At 46.5% G+C, this 14,780-nt stretch overlaps 1 protein-coding gene across 7 annotated transcripts in view; it reads left to right on the top strand.

Moving 5' to 3' along the window:
- Nucleotides 1-14,542, top strand: part of Dag1 (dystroglycan 1) — a 37,799-nt gene extending 23,257 nt beyond the window's left edge. For all 7 annotated transcript variants that reach the window (XM_055629726.1, XM_055629729.1, XM_055629728.1 and 4 more), the window contains 2 exons: nucleotides 1,845-2,243; nucleotides 9,745-14,542. In XM_055629726.1, the coding sequence (XP_055485701.1) occupies nucleotides 1,959-2,243; nucleotides 9,745-12,147 (2,688 nt within the window). In that variant the 5' untranslated portion in view covers nucleotides 1,845-1,958 and the 3' untranslated portion in view covers nucleotides 12,148-14,542. The remainder of the gene's footprint in view (nucleotides 1-1,844; nucleotides 2,244-9,744) is intronic.
- The last annotated feature ends 238 nt before the right edge of the window (nucleotides 14,543-14,780 follow it).

The raw sequence follows: 14,780 nt of genomic DNA, 5'->3' as shown, positions 1-14,780 counted from the left end.
GGGGGGAAAGTAGAGGGATAGGTGTGCAGAGTGTTGTGCCAGCACTTGGGGAGGCAGAGGCAGACAGATCTCTGAGTTTGAGGCCTTCCTGGTCTACAGGATGGGTTCAGGACAGCCAACACTACACAAAGATACCCTGTCTTGAACCACCACCACCCCCCCCCAAAAAAAAAGGGAAAAATGTTAACAAAATTAAAAATAGAAGAAATCCTAATGGAATTGCCTTGGATTTGCATTGTCTTCAGTGTATGTACCTTCTCTTCAGTGGCCTCATTTTCTATAACATGTTTATTTACTTTGTATTACCTAGGTTAAACACACACACACACGCACACGCACACACACGCACACAGGAGGTATTGACCATCCCCTAGCATGGAGTTGGTGGCAGGTTTTACTCTTTGTCTTGAGTGGGAAGTAGTTCATGTCTGTGATCACCTTAGAGCATCCACAGATCCCATCATGGTGACTGCCAGCTCAGAAGAGCATGTCCCTAACTCCCTGAAGCCAGTAAGGTGAGGAGGTTAACATTCAGGTTTAGGTTGCTCTGCTAGCAGCAGGGGCAAGGAGGACCAGTAAGTCTTGTTCACACAGGGTTTGCAGGAAGGTGTTTAATAAGCAGGTCCTGTCATTAATTCTTAGGGTTTGAGGAGCAGATAGTTGCTGCATTTCTCTTTTTTAATCTTTTAGAACTCCTTAGGCCTTTAGTCTCAGGAGGCAGAGGCAGGTGGATCTTTGTCAGTTTGAGGCTAGCCAGGGCTTCATAGTGAAACACTGTCTCAAAACAAAAAACAAAAAAAGTTTGTATTTTGTTTCTCTCTATAAATACAGGTGCATATATTTTCCCCTTGAAGCATTTCAGAGTGAGTCAAAGAACCTTTGTGACCTTTCATCTATAAACACTTGAAAATTCTGCTTGAGGGGTTTAGGCTAGCCGTCCATAGCCGCACTATCACCCTGTTACCTGCAGAAATTGACAGTACAGTTAATCTAGCCAACATGCAAATTCTCCAGTTCAGCTTTGGTGTTTTCTTTCCTTCTTTCTTTTTAATTATTCTAGAATTCAGTCAAGATGCACACATCATATGTGGTAAATGTCTCTCAACCTAGGCAGTCAGCCTTAGGGGATGCTGACATTGGAGAGCCCAGGCCAGTTGTCTTGTGGAGTGTACCACCTTCTGCACTGTTTTTCCTCTGGTCTAGAAGAGAAGCAGTGCTGCTTGGCAAACAGATAATGTAAACCAAGTATCATTTAGAAATCTCTTGCTGGGCAGTGTGGCACACACCTTTAATCCTAGCACTTAGGAGGCAGAAGCAGGTAGATCTCTGAAAGTTGGAGGCCATCCTGGTCTACAGAGCTAGTTCAGGACAGCCAGGGCTACACAGAGAAACCTTGTCTGGAAAACAAAACAAAACAAAAACAACCACCAAAAAAAAAAAAAAAAAAAAAAGAATTCTCTCACAATGAAATAAACAGGTGAAATTAATTTTACCTATTTGTATTTTATAGATTTTTTATTCATTTTATTTAATGTATGTTTTTTAATATGCTATAGTTTCAGTATGTATCCCTTTAAATTATCAATGATGACTGGGTGCGGTGGTGCACATACCTGTATTGCTAACACCGTTTTACATTTGTTTTTATACAAAATTTCAAAATTCAGTGTTTTTTACACTCACAAGACTAATCAATTTCCAGTGCTAAGCAGCTGCATGCAGCTGAAGAGAGCAGGGTAAGGGCTTCTTGTTAGCTGGGTTAGAACTTGGTTGAAGAGTTGGGAAGCTTGCATTCTTGAAACCACCAGCATTGCTGATTGTTTGAATCTGCTCTTCTTTTGCAGGCTCTGGGTACCCTAGCATGGAACACGTGTGCAGAGGGTGAGGACCCAATCCTGGGAGCACATCATTTGCTTCCTTCCTTACCAACTGTTGGTTTGAGCAAACACTAGCCTGGGATGAGGATGTCTGTGGACATGTGGCTACTGCACCCCCTCTGGGGAAGGACCTTTCTCCTCTTACTGTCTGTGGCTATGGCTCACTCCCACTGGCCCAGTGAACCCTCCGAGGCCGTGAGGGACTGGAAGAACCAGCTTGAGGCATCCATGCACTCAGTGCTCTCAGACTTCCATGAGACTGTTCCCACCGTGATTAGCATTCCTGATGGCTCGGCTGTTGTTGGGCGCTCATTTCGAGTGAGCATTCCCACAGATTTAATTGCCTCCAGTGGAGAAGTCGTCAAGGTGAGACTGCATGGAAAACAACGAGGAAGCGTTCCCGCCTTCCATTTTAGTTTTGATGCTTGATGACCTTTTCTTTTTTGTTGTTTCTTATTTATTTATTGAGGTACTCACATGCATGTATGAATACCACATGTGTGCCTGGTGCTTGCAGAGATCAGAAGCAGCTCACTGACTCACTGAGCCATCACTCCCATAGGGAGCTATTACTCCTTGAAGGCCTAAGCTTGAAAAACTGCCCAGCAGCACTTCTTTCTTTTTAAAAATTGTATGTGTGTATTTTGCCTACATGTATGTATATGGTGCACCATTTGTGTGCCTTGTGCCCACTGAAGTCAGAAGAGTCTGTTGGGTTCCCTGGAACTGGAGTCACCAGATGGTTGTGAGCTGCTATGTGGGAGCTAAGAATCAAGCCCTGGAAGAGTGTGGGGTACCTTTAACTGCTGAGCTGTCTCTTCAGCCCAGCAGCTCTTGGTTGAAACGTTTATAGATTCTGGTGTGTCCTTTCTGACATACAAACCCAGCTTTCTATACCGAATGCCACAGATTCCATGCCAGGCTTGCCATGAGGAGGTGAATCTGTTTCTTTCCCTTCAGTTTCGGTGGACCTCCTCTCCTCTCCCCTCCATGCTCTCTTTTTCCCTGTGGACTCCATTCTCAGAAAATCATAGCCTATTTTCAGGGTGGCCTTACTTCTGAAGACTGGCTCATGTAGCAGCAGATCAATTCCATAGAACTCTGTTTTTCTTCCTTTTTTTTTTTCTTTCTTTTTCTTTTTTCTTTGTTTGTTGAGACAGGGTCTCACTATGTAGCTCTGGCTGTCCAGTGATCTGTAGGTCAGGCCGGCCTTGAACTCAGAGATTCCCTTGCCTCTGCTGCCTGAGTGCTGGGATTAAAGGTGTGTGCCACCACTCCCCTATCCTGCCTACCCCCCCTCCACCCGTAGAACTCTTTGTGCCCCAGCAAACCAGATGCTAATCTATTAGGTAAGGATTGGCAGTTCTGAGAGATATTTTGCTTGCCTGTATTTTAAGTTTCCCTCTGAATGTCCCAACCCCGCATTAGTTGCCTTTGTTCCAATGGTTATTGGAATGTTTTACATGGATTAATTTTGATCAGAAGTATCTTGAACTGATACAGTGAGTCAGAGATTTGTAGTATCTGGCAGAGACATATAACAGGCCTATTCACTTTACTGGGAAGACAGGATTTTATCTGAGGTATCTGATGAAGGAACAGTGAAGGTGGGGGTAAAGTTCAGTGTTAGAATTCTTGCCCAGGGCACTATTCCGTAGCACTGAGTAGCAGTATGGAAATCCACCCACTCTTAAGAACCAGGGCTGTATGGGTTGAGGATTTGGAAAGGCAGGGGCATGGCCTTACTCTTGGAGCTTTGACTTCCTTACTTGTAAAAAATAAGATGGAAAAAGTATCTACTTACTTATTTTGAGAAAAAGTCTCACTGGCTTCTGAACTACATGATCCTCCTACCTCTTCAGTGAATGAATGGTGGGATTATAGCTGATGACACCAACCTGGTTGAAAAGTCTATGTTAACTAATAAACTGTAACTTTTATTCACCTGATTTAATTGTATCTCGAAGGCTTCCTGCCTCTTGTCTGCTAACCTGGCTGTAGTCCTGGAAGCTTTTAGCCTCCATACAATCTAATCTAGGCCTAGAACGTTTTCAGCCTCTGAGACTTACTGCTTAATAAGCTCACCCTTTCTAGTTCTTTCTGAACTGTGGCTGGCTGGTTCAACTTAGCTGTTCTGACTCAAATTCCTCTCCAAGCTGATTCAAACTGGCTTCGTTAAGCTTCTGACTGAATGCTCTGCTTAGCCTCATGCTAACTTTGGCACCATGTTCTAATTTCTGGCTTCTTCTCATTCTCTGGCTTGGTCTGTCTTTACCTGTGTCTAGATTGTTCTCTCTCTTCAGCCTGTCTCTGTATAACTTTCTCAATAAAACTGCCTCCTCTCCCTCTCTCTGTGCTTCTTTCTTTATAAATTCAAGGTTTAAGTGTATTTTTAGATCACACAGGACATTCACTTCAAATTTCAGCATGCCTTTTGCAAGTGGCTTTTAAATTTAAATCATTGTAATTCTTATGTGCCTGCCTCTGCCTTCCAAATGCTGGAATTAAAGGTGTGAACCATCACCTGGGTATGGATTCCTTATAATAGTTATTCTCACAGAGTTGTTCTGGTTGAATTTGGTTTTTCAATAAACCATCTTTCAGCCCTTATTTTTTAATTGCACCTAATGTAGTTATTCATTCATTTATTCATTCATTCATTTTCATGTGTAGGTGTGGTGTTGGTGTTGGTGGGAGCATGCCATGTATCTTGTATGATAATTAGAGACATTGGTTCTCTAATTCCATGTGAGTCCTGGGATCAAACTCATGTCATCAGTCTTAGTGGCAAGACCAGCATCTCTAATCACTGAGCCATCTCTCTGGCCCCGGTTATATTTTTAACCTTCCTCATTTGTTGTAGCTTGAGTTTTCTCCCATGATTTTTTAAAAAAGATTTTTATTTATTTAATATGTATACAATGTTCTGCCTGCATGTACACCTGCACGCTAGAAGAGAGCACCAGATCTCGCTCTAGATGGTTGTGAGCCACCATGTGGTTGCTGGGGATTGAACTTACGGCCTCTAGAAGAGCAGCCAGTGCTCTTAAGCTCTGAGCCATCTCTCTAGCCCCTCTCCCATGATTTTTTTTTTTAAATTATTTAATTTTATTTTATGTGCATTGGTGTGAGGGTGTCAGACGCTTGGAGTTACAGACAGTTGTGAGCTGCCATATGGGTGCTGGGAATTGAACTCGGGTCCTTTGGAAGAGCAACCAGTGCTCTTAACCACTGAGCCATCTCTCCAGTCCTCTCTCCCATGAGTTTTAATATTCATTGTGAAATGTAACTTTTAGTGGCTGTCCAGTATTATTATTTGCTGTAAGGTCATTTTTCTTTCCTTTCTTTGAAACAGGATCTCACTATGTAGACTAGGCTTGCCTCAGACTCAGAGATCTGCTTGCATATGTCTTTCCATGAAAGTGGTGTGTCATCCCGCCTGACTTAAGGAACATTTTAGACCAAATATGTTAGCGCATATTTATAATCCCGGCTTTGCGGGGTACAGGCAGAGGGTTAGGAGTGCAAGGCCTTCCTTGTTTAACAGCAAACTTGAAGCCAGGTTGAACACATGAGAGTTTGTCTCAAACAAATAACAGCAGCAACAGAAGGAGTATTTTAGCTCTCATTGCCAAAGATGCTGTTTAGGAAAACCTCCACTCCAAATCCTGTCTGACACCTAGCACCTACTGCTCTTTATCCAAGCCATCACTTGCTCCTTACTTCTCAGGCTCCTCATCTATGTTTTTAACTTTCTTAGTCTTTCTTCATACTAAAGTAAGAGACATTTTATCTTTTTAAATCTGCTTAAAATCTTTCATTACTGATCTGTATTTAGGATCAAGACCCCTGTGATCTGTCCTCAGGTTTCATTTCTTTCCCCTTTCCTCTTTGTATCTTACCATACCCTCATTTGTCCCTTTCTGTTCTGATTATTCCTATCTTGGGGCCTACTCCAGGCCTTTGGTTTCCTCCTCCTTTCCCTTTCCCCTTTCCCCTTTCTCTTTCTTGGTACTGTTACCTCTTTCACATTCAACTTGAACATTCCTTGAGCTGTATTAGAGCTCATTCTCCATCTGCTGAAAGCAGTCTTCCCACAAAGCCCTGTTACCTTCTTACATGTCTGTCATGAAAACACGCGGCATGGTACTTGCCTATAATCCCAGCACTCTGGGAGGCTGACGTGGTTTAAGGCCAGCCTGGGCTACAGAGTGAGAACTTGTGTATAAAACAATAAAACAAACAAATCCTCAGTAAAGATTCCTTTCCTCCACGGACCTGGTTTGAATTCTCAAAGGCTCTGAACACTGGCACAAGTTTTGAATCTGGGCTACTTGAGGCCATGCTGTGGCTGTAGCCTATGATGGAGAGTCTCTGTCCTTCTGTGGTCCCAGCATGCAGCATGCATTGGTAGTCCTGCGTAGCCAGGGTAACTGGGGAGGAGTCAGTGATGTGGTAGGGAACACGCCTATAACCCTAATGTGCAGGATTTCTTTTGGTTTGAGGTCAGCTTTAGCTGTAGAGTAAGGCCTTGCTGGAGAAACAAAACAAAAAGGGTAGTAGGTAAAAAATACATTTATGTAACCCTGAAAGATGAGGCTGCCCAGTAGAGCCTCTCAGCTGTCTCATTTGGTACACTCTGTGAGGATGGCTTTTCGTCCCTGCTTTTCTTCAGCCTCCTTGCTTTCAGACAATGTGGACTTTTCCTCAGCCCAAGATGTCAGCAGGCTGGGAGCAGCCCTTGCTGAGACTATGCTCTCAGCTGCTGGCATGGGCTACCTAATTGTTCCCCTGAGAACAATGGGTACTCTTTTTGGTCAGGAAGAGAGGTTCATGAAAGGAGCCTTTTTTTTTATTTCTTTCTTTTTTTTTTGTATGCTTGAGAGCTTTGTGGCAATGCAGCGTGCGTGAGATGAACTGCAGTTTCTTCCTTCCTCGAGTGGGTGTTCCCTGGTCTGAATGGACCCCTTGTGAACATGGCACACCGGGAAATGTGGGTTGGCAGAGGAAAGCATCCTTGGGAATGGCTGTCAGAATGGTATTTGTCCAGACCTATCAACTCAAATGCTTACTGAAAATACAGGCTTCTGTGTTTGTTTGGTTTTTTTCCCAAATTAGTGACGAGCTAAAAGATAAAATGATAAAGTAAAAATAGATGTCAGGACTTAGGGTAGAAGGACGGATACTGGGAATGTTTTGAGTGGCTATAACTATGTTTAGCTGCTCTTTTGGGAGATGGTGATTACATTCTTCTTAAAGGTCTCTTTTTCCCTGTGGATATGCTCATGCTTGAGTACATGCCTCACATGTGCGTACACACCTGCAGGGGCCAGAAGAGGACATCAGATCCCCTGAGACTAGAGGTGCAGGCAGTTGTGAACCACCTGACGTGGGCTTTCTGTAAAAGCAGCAACTATGCTTAACCACTGAGTCATTTCTCCAGCTGCAAGGACTAAGTTTTAGGGGAGAATAGTTAACAGCAGATAAAGTACTTGATAGTCCAGATCAGAAGGGTACAGGCTTGGCTGGAATGTGGTCCTGTGGTCCTGGGAACTAAGTGTAGTTTAGACATTCATATATCTAGAAGTGGGATGAGCGATTGTTCTTTACAGTTGTGGCTCTGCTTGACTTGGCAGAGGAGCAGCCTCTTGTACCTTCTTCTGTCATGGTTTATCACTTCCCATGTCTGACCCTCTGGCCTCAACCTAGATCTTATCTCCCTGTATGAAGTGCTGCCTTGTGACTGCCATGCTTACTATTTGCAGATGGTCATAGGATAGATTTGGCTTATTGTTGTAGTTCATGGTACAGACACAGGTCAGTTCTGAGTGTAAGGTGGCCCCAAGGCTCAGACTCCATCAGAGAGACTGCTTTTTGCCTTCCTGAGTAGAGAAAACAAAGGGTGATGACCACCTCATATGGGAGTGGTTCAGGGTTTAGCGAGCCTTGTAGGAAACCTTGCAGGTCGGAATGACTTGATTAAGGAGAGAAAGTAGAAGGGTAAGAGCCAGTGACAAGGTCTGAGGGGAGGCTGCAGGGTCCTTACTGGAGCAGGTGCTTTGATAGGATCAGGGAAAAAGCACCTGACATATCTGTAAGGGAGCACAGGGAAAGGCCCAGATTATATCCCAGGGCTTGATGTATACAGAGATATTTATTGGAAGATGCTACCATAGAGACCCAAAGGACCCACCAGAAGGTTTGAAATATGAGGGAATAGTTTTTGCAAGCCACTGTGAGCAGTGACAGTGCTTGTTCATGTCTCTGGAGTCTGCTTTCCTGAAGCTCCTGCATGGATGTATCTTGTAGGCCCTGAATGATAGCGCTCATATTTTTTTGGGTTCAGAAGCTCATTAAAATTAATTCAGCCCTAGCAAGAGTCTTAATTCTTCAGTTTTGTCCTTTTTGCTATATTTGACTAGCTCATTCAGACTGTGAATGAAACCTTTTTTGATGAAGAATAAGTAATGGAAACTCCTACTCAGTTGCTCTTTCTCCAGTCTTAAAGGGTGTGGCTTCGAGAAAGAGCCTTTGGTTGTGTCTCCTGGCATTTAGTGCATATGGATACTTCTCTACTACACCCCTGTCAATCTAACTGCAGACTCTCCGTCTTCTGGGCTCTGTCTATGTGAAGGAAGACATAGGTGAAGAATCTTGAGGCAGTGTCTGAGAGCTGCGCCTATTAGTCATCAGTGTATACTGAAGAGGATTAGGTTTTTTGTTTTTGTTTGTTTGTTTTCAAGACAGGATTTTTTGGGGAAAATGTCTCTCTGTAGCCTTGGCTGTCCTGGAACTCACTTTGTAGACCAGGCTAGCCTTGAACTCACAAAGGTCTACCTGCCTTGAATGCTGGCATTAAAGGCATATACCACCACACTTGCCTGGGGACCAGAAATTTAAATCTGGTTTTTAAAAATCTCTGGTATAAGGTGTCTGGTGTGCAAATCTTATGTTTGAACTGGTTCCTGGCTTTTGGCAAGAAGGAGACCTAGGCAGCCACTTGGGTGCCCAAAAGGCATGGCTTTGACCCCTTGGCCTGTGTTAAGCGGTGGCCTTCGGTTAGCAACAGTCCCTGAGGTGGGGTTGGAGATGTGCCCTCTGTTGGCTGTTGTGTCTGGACTTGGGGCAGGATCATGAGCCTGAAAACACCTTCAGTCAGCAGAGAGTGACACCCTTTCTTACATCAGGGACAGGAATATGTTTCACAAAGGTGAGAGAAGCCAAAGATCGGGCCTGGGCAAGCACATACTAATTCTCTCTTTGAGCTGGTAGAAGTCTCTGTGTTGAAATTCCTTTGGGTGCTCTGAGTATTTCTATTTATGTCACTGTGGAAAAGGATCTGCACACTGAAAGAAGTCAGAACAATTCTTTTAGGAATAAAAAGAATTGAGTTCCTTAGGGTCTCTTTTGTATCAAGGGCAGAAGCAGCCTATGTATGTTTCTTTCTTATACCTGACTGACTCCAAAATCTCTCCTTTAGAGATTAGAGATGATTCCTTTAATGTTTGTTTTTAGGGACAGGGCCTCAAACTATACCCCAGACTGTCCTTCAACTCATTCCTCCTGAGTTCTGGGATTACAACTGTGCACTCTAATTCTTAGTCAAAGTCCGTACATCCTTAAGGTCCATGATATCCATGTGTTTGTGTATGTTAATGTGCCCCCAATGCATAGCCAATCTGGTAGTCCCAGTCTTCTGTCATTATTGCTCTCCCCTGGAGGTGATGAATTAGATTTCCCAGCAGGAGTTCTCAATTATTCCTTCAGCCTATCTATCACATAACTCAGACCAGTGGTTTGTTATGGTGATCATTTTAGGCTGTACAATGATGAGAGCCTTTATAGCTCACACTTATGTTTCTTTCAGGTGTCTGCAGCAGGGAAGGAGGCCTTGCCACCTTGGCTGCACTGGGACCCACACAGCCACACGTTGGAAGGCCTTCCTCTCGACACTGATAAAGGCGTCCATTACATCTCTGTGAGTGCGGCGCGCCTGGGAGCCAATGGGAGTCATGTCCCCCAGACTTCCAGTGTATTTTCTATCGAGGTCTACCCTGAAGACCACAATGAGCCACGGTCTGTACGGGCACCCTCATCAGACCCTGGTGAAGGAGTGTCATCCGCCTGTGCTGCTGATGAGCCGGTGACTGTCCTTACAGTGATTCTGGATGCCGACCTCACCAAGATGACCCCAAAGCAAAGGATTGATCTCCTCAACAGAATGCAGAGCTTCTCAGAAGTCGAACTGCACAACATGAAGTTGGTGCCTGTAGTCAACAATAGACTATTCGACATGTCAGCCTTCATGGCTGGCCCGGGAAATGCAAAGAAAGTGGTAGAGAACGGAGCCCTGCTGTCCTGGAAGCTAGGCTGCTCCTTGAACCAGAATAGTGTGCCTGACATTCGTGGTGTGGAAACCCCTGCTAGGGAGGGTGCAATGTCTGCCCAGCTTGGTTACCCTGTGGTGGGTTGGCACATTGCCAATAAGAAGCCCACTCTCCCCAAACGAATCCGGAGGCAGATTCATGCTACACCTACCCCTGTTACTGCCATTGGACCCCCAACCACGGCCATCCAGGAGCCACCATCTAGGATAGTGCCTACCCCCACATCTCCAGCCATTGCACCTCCAACAGAGACCATGGCTCCTCCTGTCAGGGATCCTGTTCCTGGGAAGCCCACGGTCACCATTCGGACTCGAGGTGCCATTATTCAGACTCCAACCCTGGGCCCTATCCAGCCTACTCGGGTGTCAGAGGCTGGCACCACGCTTCCTGGCCAGATTCGCCCAACAATGACCATTCCTGGCTATGTAGAGCCCACAGCAGTTGTTACTCCTCCAACAACTACCACCAAGAAGCCACGAGTATCCACGCCAAAACCAGCAACGCCTTCAACTGATTCTTCAACCACCACAACTCGAAGGCCAACCAAAAAACCGCGGACACCCCGACCAGTGCCACGGGTCACCACCAAAGCACCCATCACCAGATTGGAGACAGCATCCCCACCTACTCGCATCCGTACCACCACCAGTGGAGTGTCCCGTGGGGGAGAACCTAACCAGCGGCCAGAGCTCAAGAACCACATTGACAGGGTGGATGCCTGGGTGGGCACCTACTTTGAGGTAAAGATTCCGTCAGACACCTTCTATGACAACGAGGACACCACTACCGACAAGCTCAAGCTGACCCTGAAGCTGCGGGAGCAGCAGCTGGTAGGCGAGAAATCTTGGGTTCAGTTTAACAGCAACAGCCAACTCATGTATGGCCTGCCAGACAGCAGCCATGTAGGAAAGCATGAGTATTTCATGCATGCTACAGACAAAGGGGGCCTTTCTGCTGTGGACGCCTTTGAGATCCATGTTCACAAGCGCCCACAAGGGGACAAGGCTCCTGCACGGTTCAAGGCCAGGCTTGCAGGTGACCCAGCACCAGTGGTGAATGACATCCACAAGAAAATTGCCTTGGTAAAGAAGCTAGCTTTTGCCTTTGGGGATCGAAACTGCAGCACCATCACCCTTCAGAACATCACCCGTGGCTCTATTGTGGTTGAATGGACCAACAACACCCTGCCCCTGGAGCCCTGCCCCAAGGAGCAGATTGTAGGGCTGAGCCGAAGGATTGCTGATGAAAACGGGAAACCTCGGCCTGCCTTCTCCAATGCTCTGGAGCCTGACTTTAAGGCTATGAGTATTGCTGTGACCGGCTCTGGCAGCTGTCGGCACCTACAGTTTATCCCGGTGGCACCCCCCTCTCCTGGAACCTCAGCAGCACCAGCCACAGAGGTTCCAGATAGGGACCCTGAGAAGAGCAGTGAGGATGATGTTTACCTGCACACAGTCATTCCAGCTGTTGTGGTTGCGGCCATCCTGCTCATTGCCGGAATCATTGCTATGATCTGCTATCGCAAGAAGCGGAAGGGCAAGCTGACCCTTGAGGACCAGGCCACCTTTATCAAGAAGGGGGTGCCTATCATCTTTGCAGATGAGCTGGATGACTCCAAGCCCCCACCCTCTTCCAGCATGCCGCTCATCCTGCAGGAAGAGAAGGCTCCCCTCCCACCTCCTGAGTACCCCAACCAGAGCGTGCCCGAGACCACTCCTCTGAACCAGGACACTGTGGGAGAGTACACACCCCTGCGGGATGAGGATCCTAACGCACCTCCCTACCAGCCACCCCCACCCTTCACAGCTCCCATGGAGGGCAAGGGCTCCCGTCCCAAGAACATGACCCCATACCGATCACCCCCTCCGTATGTCCCCCCTTAACCCACAAGCGCCTGGGTGGAGGCAGGGGTAGGGCAGGGGCCTGGAGACAACTCGGTGTTGTCTGTAGAGACCGGTGGCCCACAGACCATTGCCCACCGGTAGCCAACACCTGACCTAGCACACACTGACACACAGGGCCTGGACAAGCCCACCCTCTCTGGTCCTCCCAAACCCCAAAGCTGCTGGAGAGACTTTGGGGGACTTTTTATTTTTGTTTTTTGCCTAACAGCTTTTTGTTTGTTCATAGAAAAGTCTTCGCTGCGTGTTTGATGGCTGGCTCTGAAAGCACTGTTTGAGTAGAGATAGGAGGAGGGAGCGAGGAACCGTGAATGAACTCGCAGGCAGTGCTGGGTGGCCCCCAGCTCTCTGCATTTTGCCTTTAACACTAACTGTACTGTTTTTTCTATTCACGTGTGTCTAGCTGCAGGATGTAACATGGAAAACAGTAGCTAAAGATTAAATTCAAAGGACTCTGAGAAGTTAAGGTTAAGTTTTTACATTTAATCTGCTGTTTACCTAAACTTGTACGTATACTTTTCGGGTGGGTATGGGGAATTGCTTTGCTAAAAATAAGCTCCCCGGGTGTTTCAAGCTTAGAGAAGACCAAGGGACAGTATTTTTTATCAAAGGAATCCTATTTTTTCACACTATGTCAACTTGGTTGCTCTGATATCCCGGAGCCTGACCGAGGGCCTCCTGGTCCTGGCTTGGGTGCCAGGGCCCTGGTGCTGGGTTTGCTCTCCCGCTGTTGCCAGGGGCTGGAAGCTGGAGGGGCCTCTTGGGCCATGGACATCCTGACCTCTACCCCATGCTAGTGGCCTACCACCGAGGGGGTCTTCATTTCTGTGGGAAAGGGACTCCAAAAGGCATTGGTGGCTGTGGCCCCCAACCTAGGTGCTCCAAGGTGGGCCAGCTGCTCGTAGGGGCACCTGGGAAGGTCGAGGATTCGACCACATCAACCTTCCTCCCCGCCACTTCTCTGTGGGTTTTTGTTTTGTTTTGTTTTTCTTTTTTTCTTCCCTCTTAAAAGGAATATCATGGTCTTTGAAACACTCAGTGGGGGACATTTTGGTGAAGATGCAATATTTTTATGTCATGTGATGCTCTTTCCTCACTTGACCTTGGCCACTTTGTCCCAACAGTCCACAGCCCCACCCCGTGCACCCCATCCCCTCTTCTCTGGCGCTCCAGTCCTGGGCCTTGGGCCTGAACAACTGGAAAAGGTCTGGTGGCTGGGGAGGAGTGCCAGCAATAGTTCATAGTAAAAATCTGTGGGCTCTCAAAGCTAATTTTTTACTAAAGTTTTTATACAGCCTCAAATCGTTTTATTAAAAAAAAAAGATTAAAAAAACGGTGATGCTTAACAGCAGTTTGTACAAGCTCCTAGTGTTGATTCCATGGAACTGATGGCTCTGCTCATTTCGACCCTCCCCCCTTTCTTTTCCTAATGGGTTAAATTCTGGATTACATAGAGGCTTCCTTTGCCTTTTTTAGCAGAACATCGTCCATCTGTCTGCATCTCTGTCCCATGACTCAGGGGCACCCACTCTGCTTTGATTCTCCTCCTTTGGAAGAAACCATTTTGAGCATGCCTTTTCTTGATGTCTGAGTTATTTCGGGGACCTTTTAGGGAGGAATGCCTTTTGCAATAATGTACCCCTTCTGTGATCAAGGGTGGGTGGGTGGACCCGGGCTCCCTTTGCATACGGAGCAGTAACCTCTAAGCCATATAGACTGTTGAGCATAGGGTGTGCTGTCTCAGGAAGGGAAAGCCAGTAGGAGGGGTGTGCTGTCTCCAGAGGGTGGTTCCTCCTCGTCCTCCACAGGGCCTACCCTTCCTGCTCAGCCCCCAGCAGGACTCTTCCTCACAGTGAGCCATGCCCTGTGGGGAAGTCTGCAGATGAGTGCTTCATGGATGGCTGGTGACTGGGCCTTGTACCTCCAAGCTGGAGTTTCCCTGATGTCCCAGAGTCAGGAACAGGGATCTGACCTGATAAAATTATTTCTGGTGACCTCATCAAAAATAAGTAAATCCCGATATTCCAGGTGAGGGCTTTGGAAAGCCTTCCAGATAACTCTGTTGCTCTTAGCAACCCCACCATTGGGCATTGCCATGTAGAGAGGAGGCTGGCCCAGAGTGGCCTGTTGTCATAGCAACTGGAGGCAATGGGGCAGTGAACAGAATAACAACAGCAACAATGCCTTTGCAGACAGCCTCCTCCCTGAGCCCTGAGCTGGCGATGGCCATGGACTCTGAGATGGAGAGCCAATCTCACATTCAAGTGTTCACCAACCACTGACGTGTTTTTATTTCCTTCTATATGATTTTAAGATGTGTTTTCTGCATTCTGTATAGAAACATATCAAACTAAATAAAAGTGTCTTTATTACAATGCCATTGACTCTGACTGTCTGTTTACCTGGTCTCTTAAGGTTCCTGGTCATGAATGATGGGAGGGAATCAATCCTGTGTTAAAGAAGAGTGGCTCAGCCAGCTCATTAGCCTCTGCAGAAACTTTAATATTTCTGTACCTCTGGGATGGCCAGGTCTCTGCTCCAGAAACTTTGCCAGTAAGCTTCTTTTAGCACCCCTTCTGCCTTTGAGCCACTTAAGACTTAATTTTGATCCTCAG

This window comes from Psammomys obesus, unplaced genomic scaffold (assembly GCF_907164565.1).
Source record: "Psammomys obesus unplaced genomic scaffold, mPsaObe1.curated_primary_1811, whole genome shotgun sequence".
Taxonomy (NCBI): Eukaryota; Metazoa; Chordata; class Mammalia; order Rodentia; family Muridae; genus Psammomys; species Psammomys obesus.
Note: the sequence above shows the minus strand (reverse complement) of the source record. Positions and strands in the feature narration are given on the sequence as shown.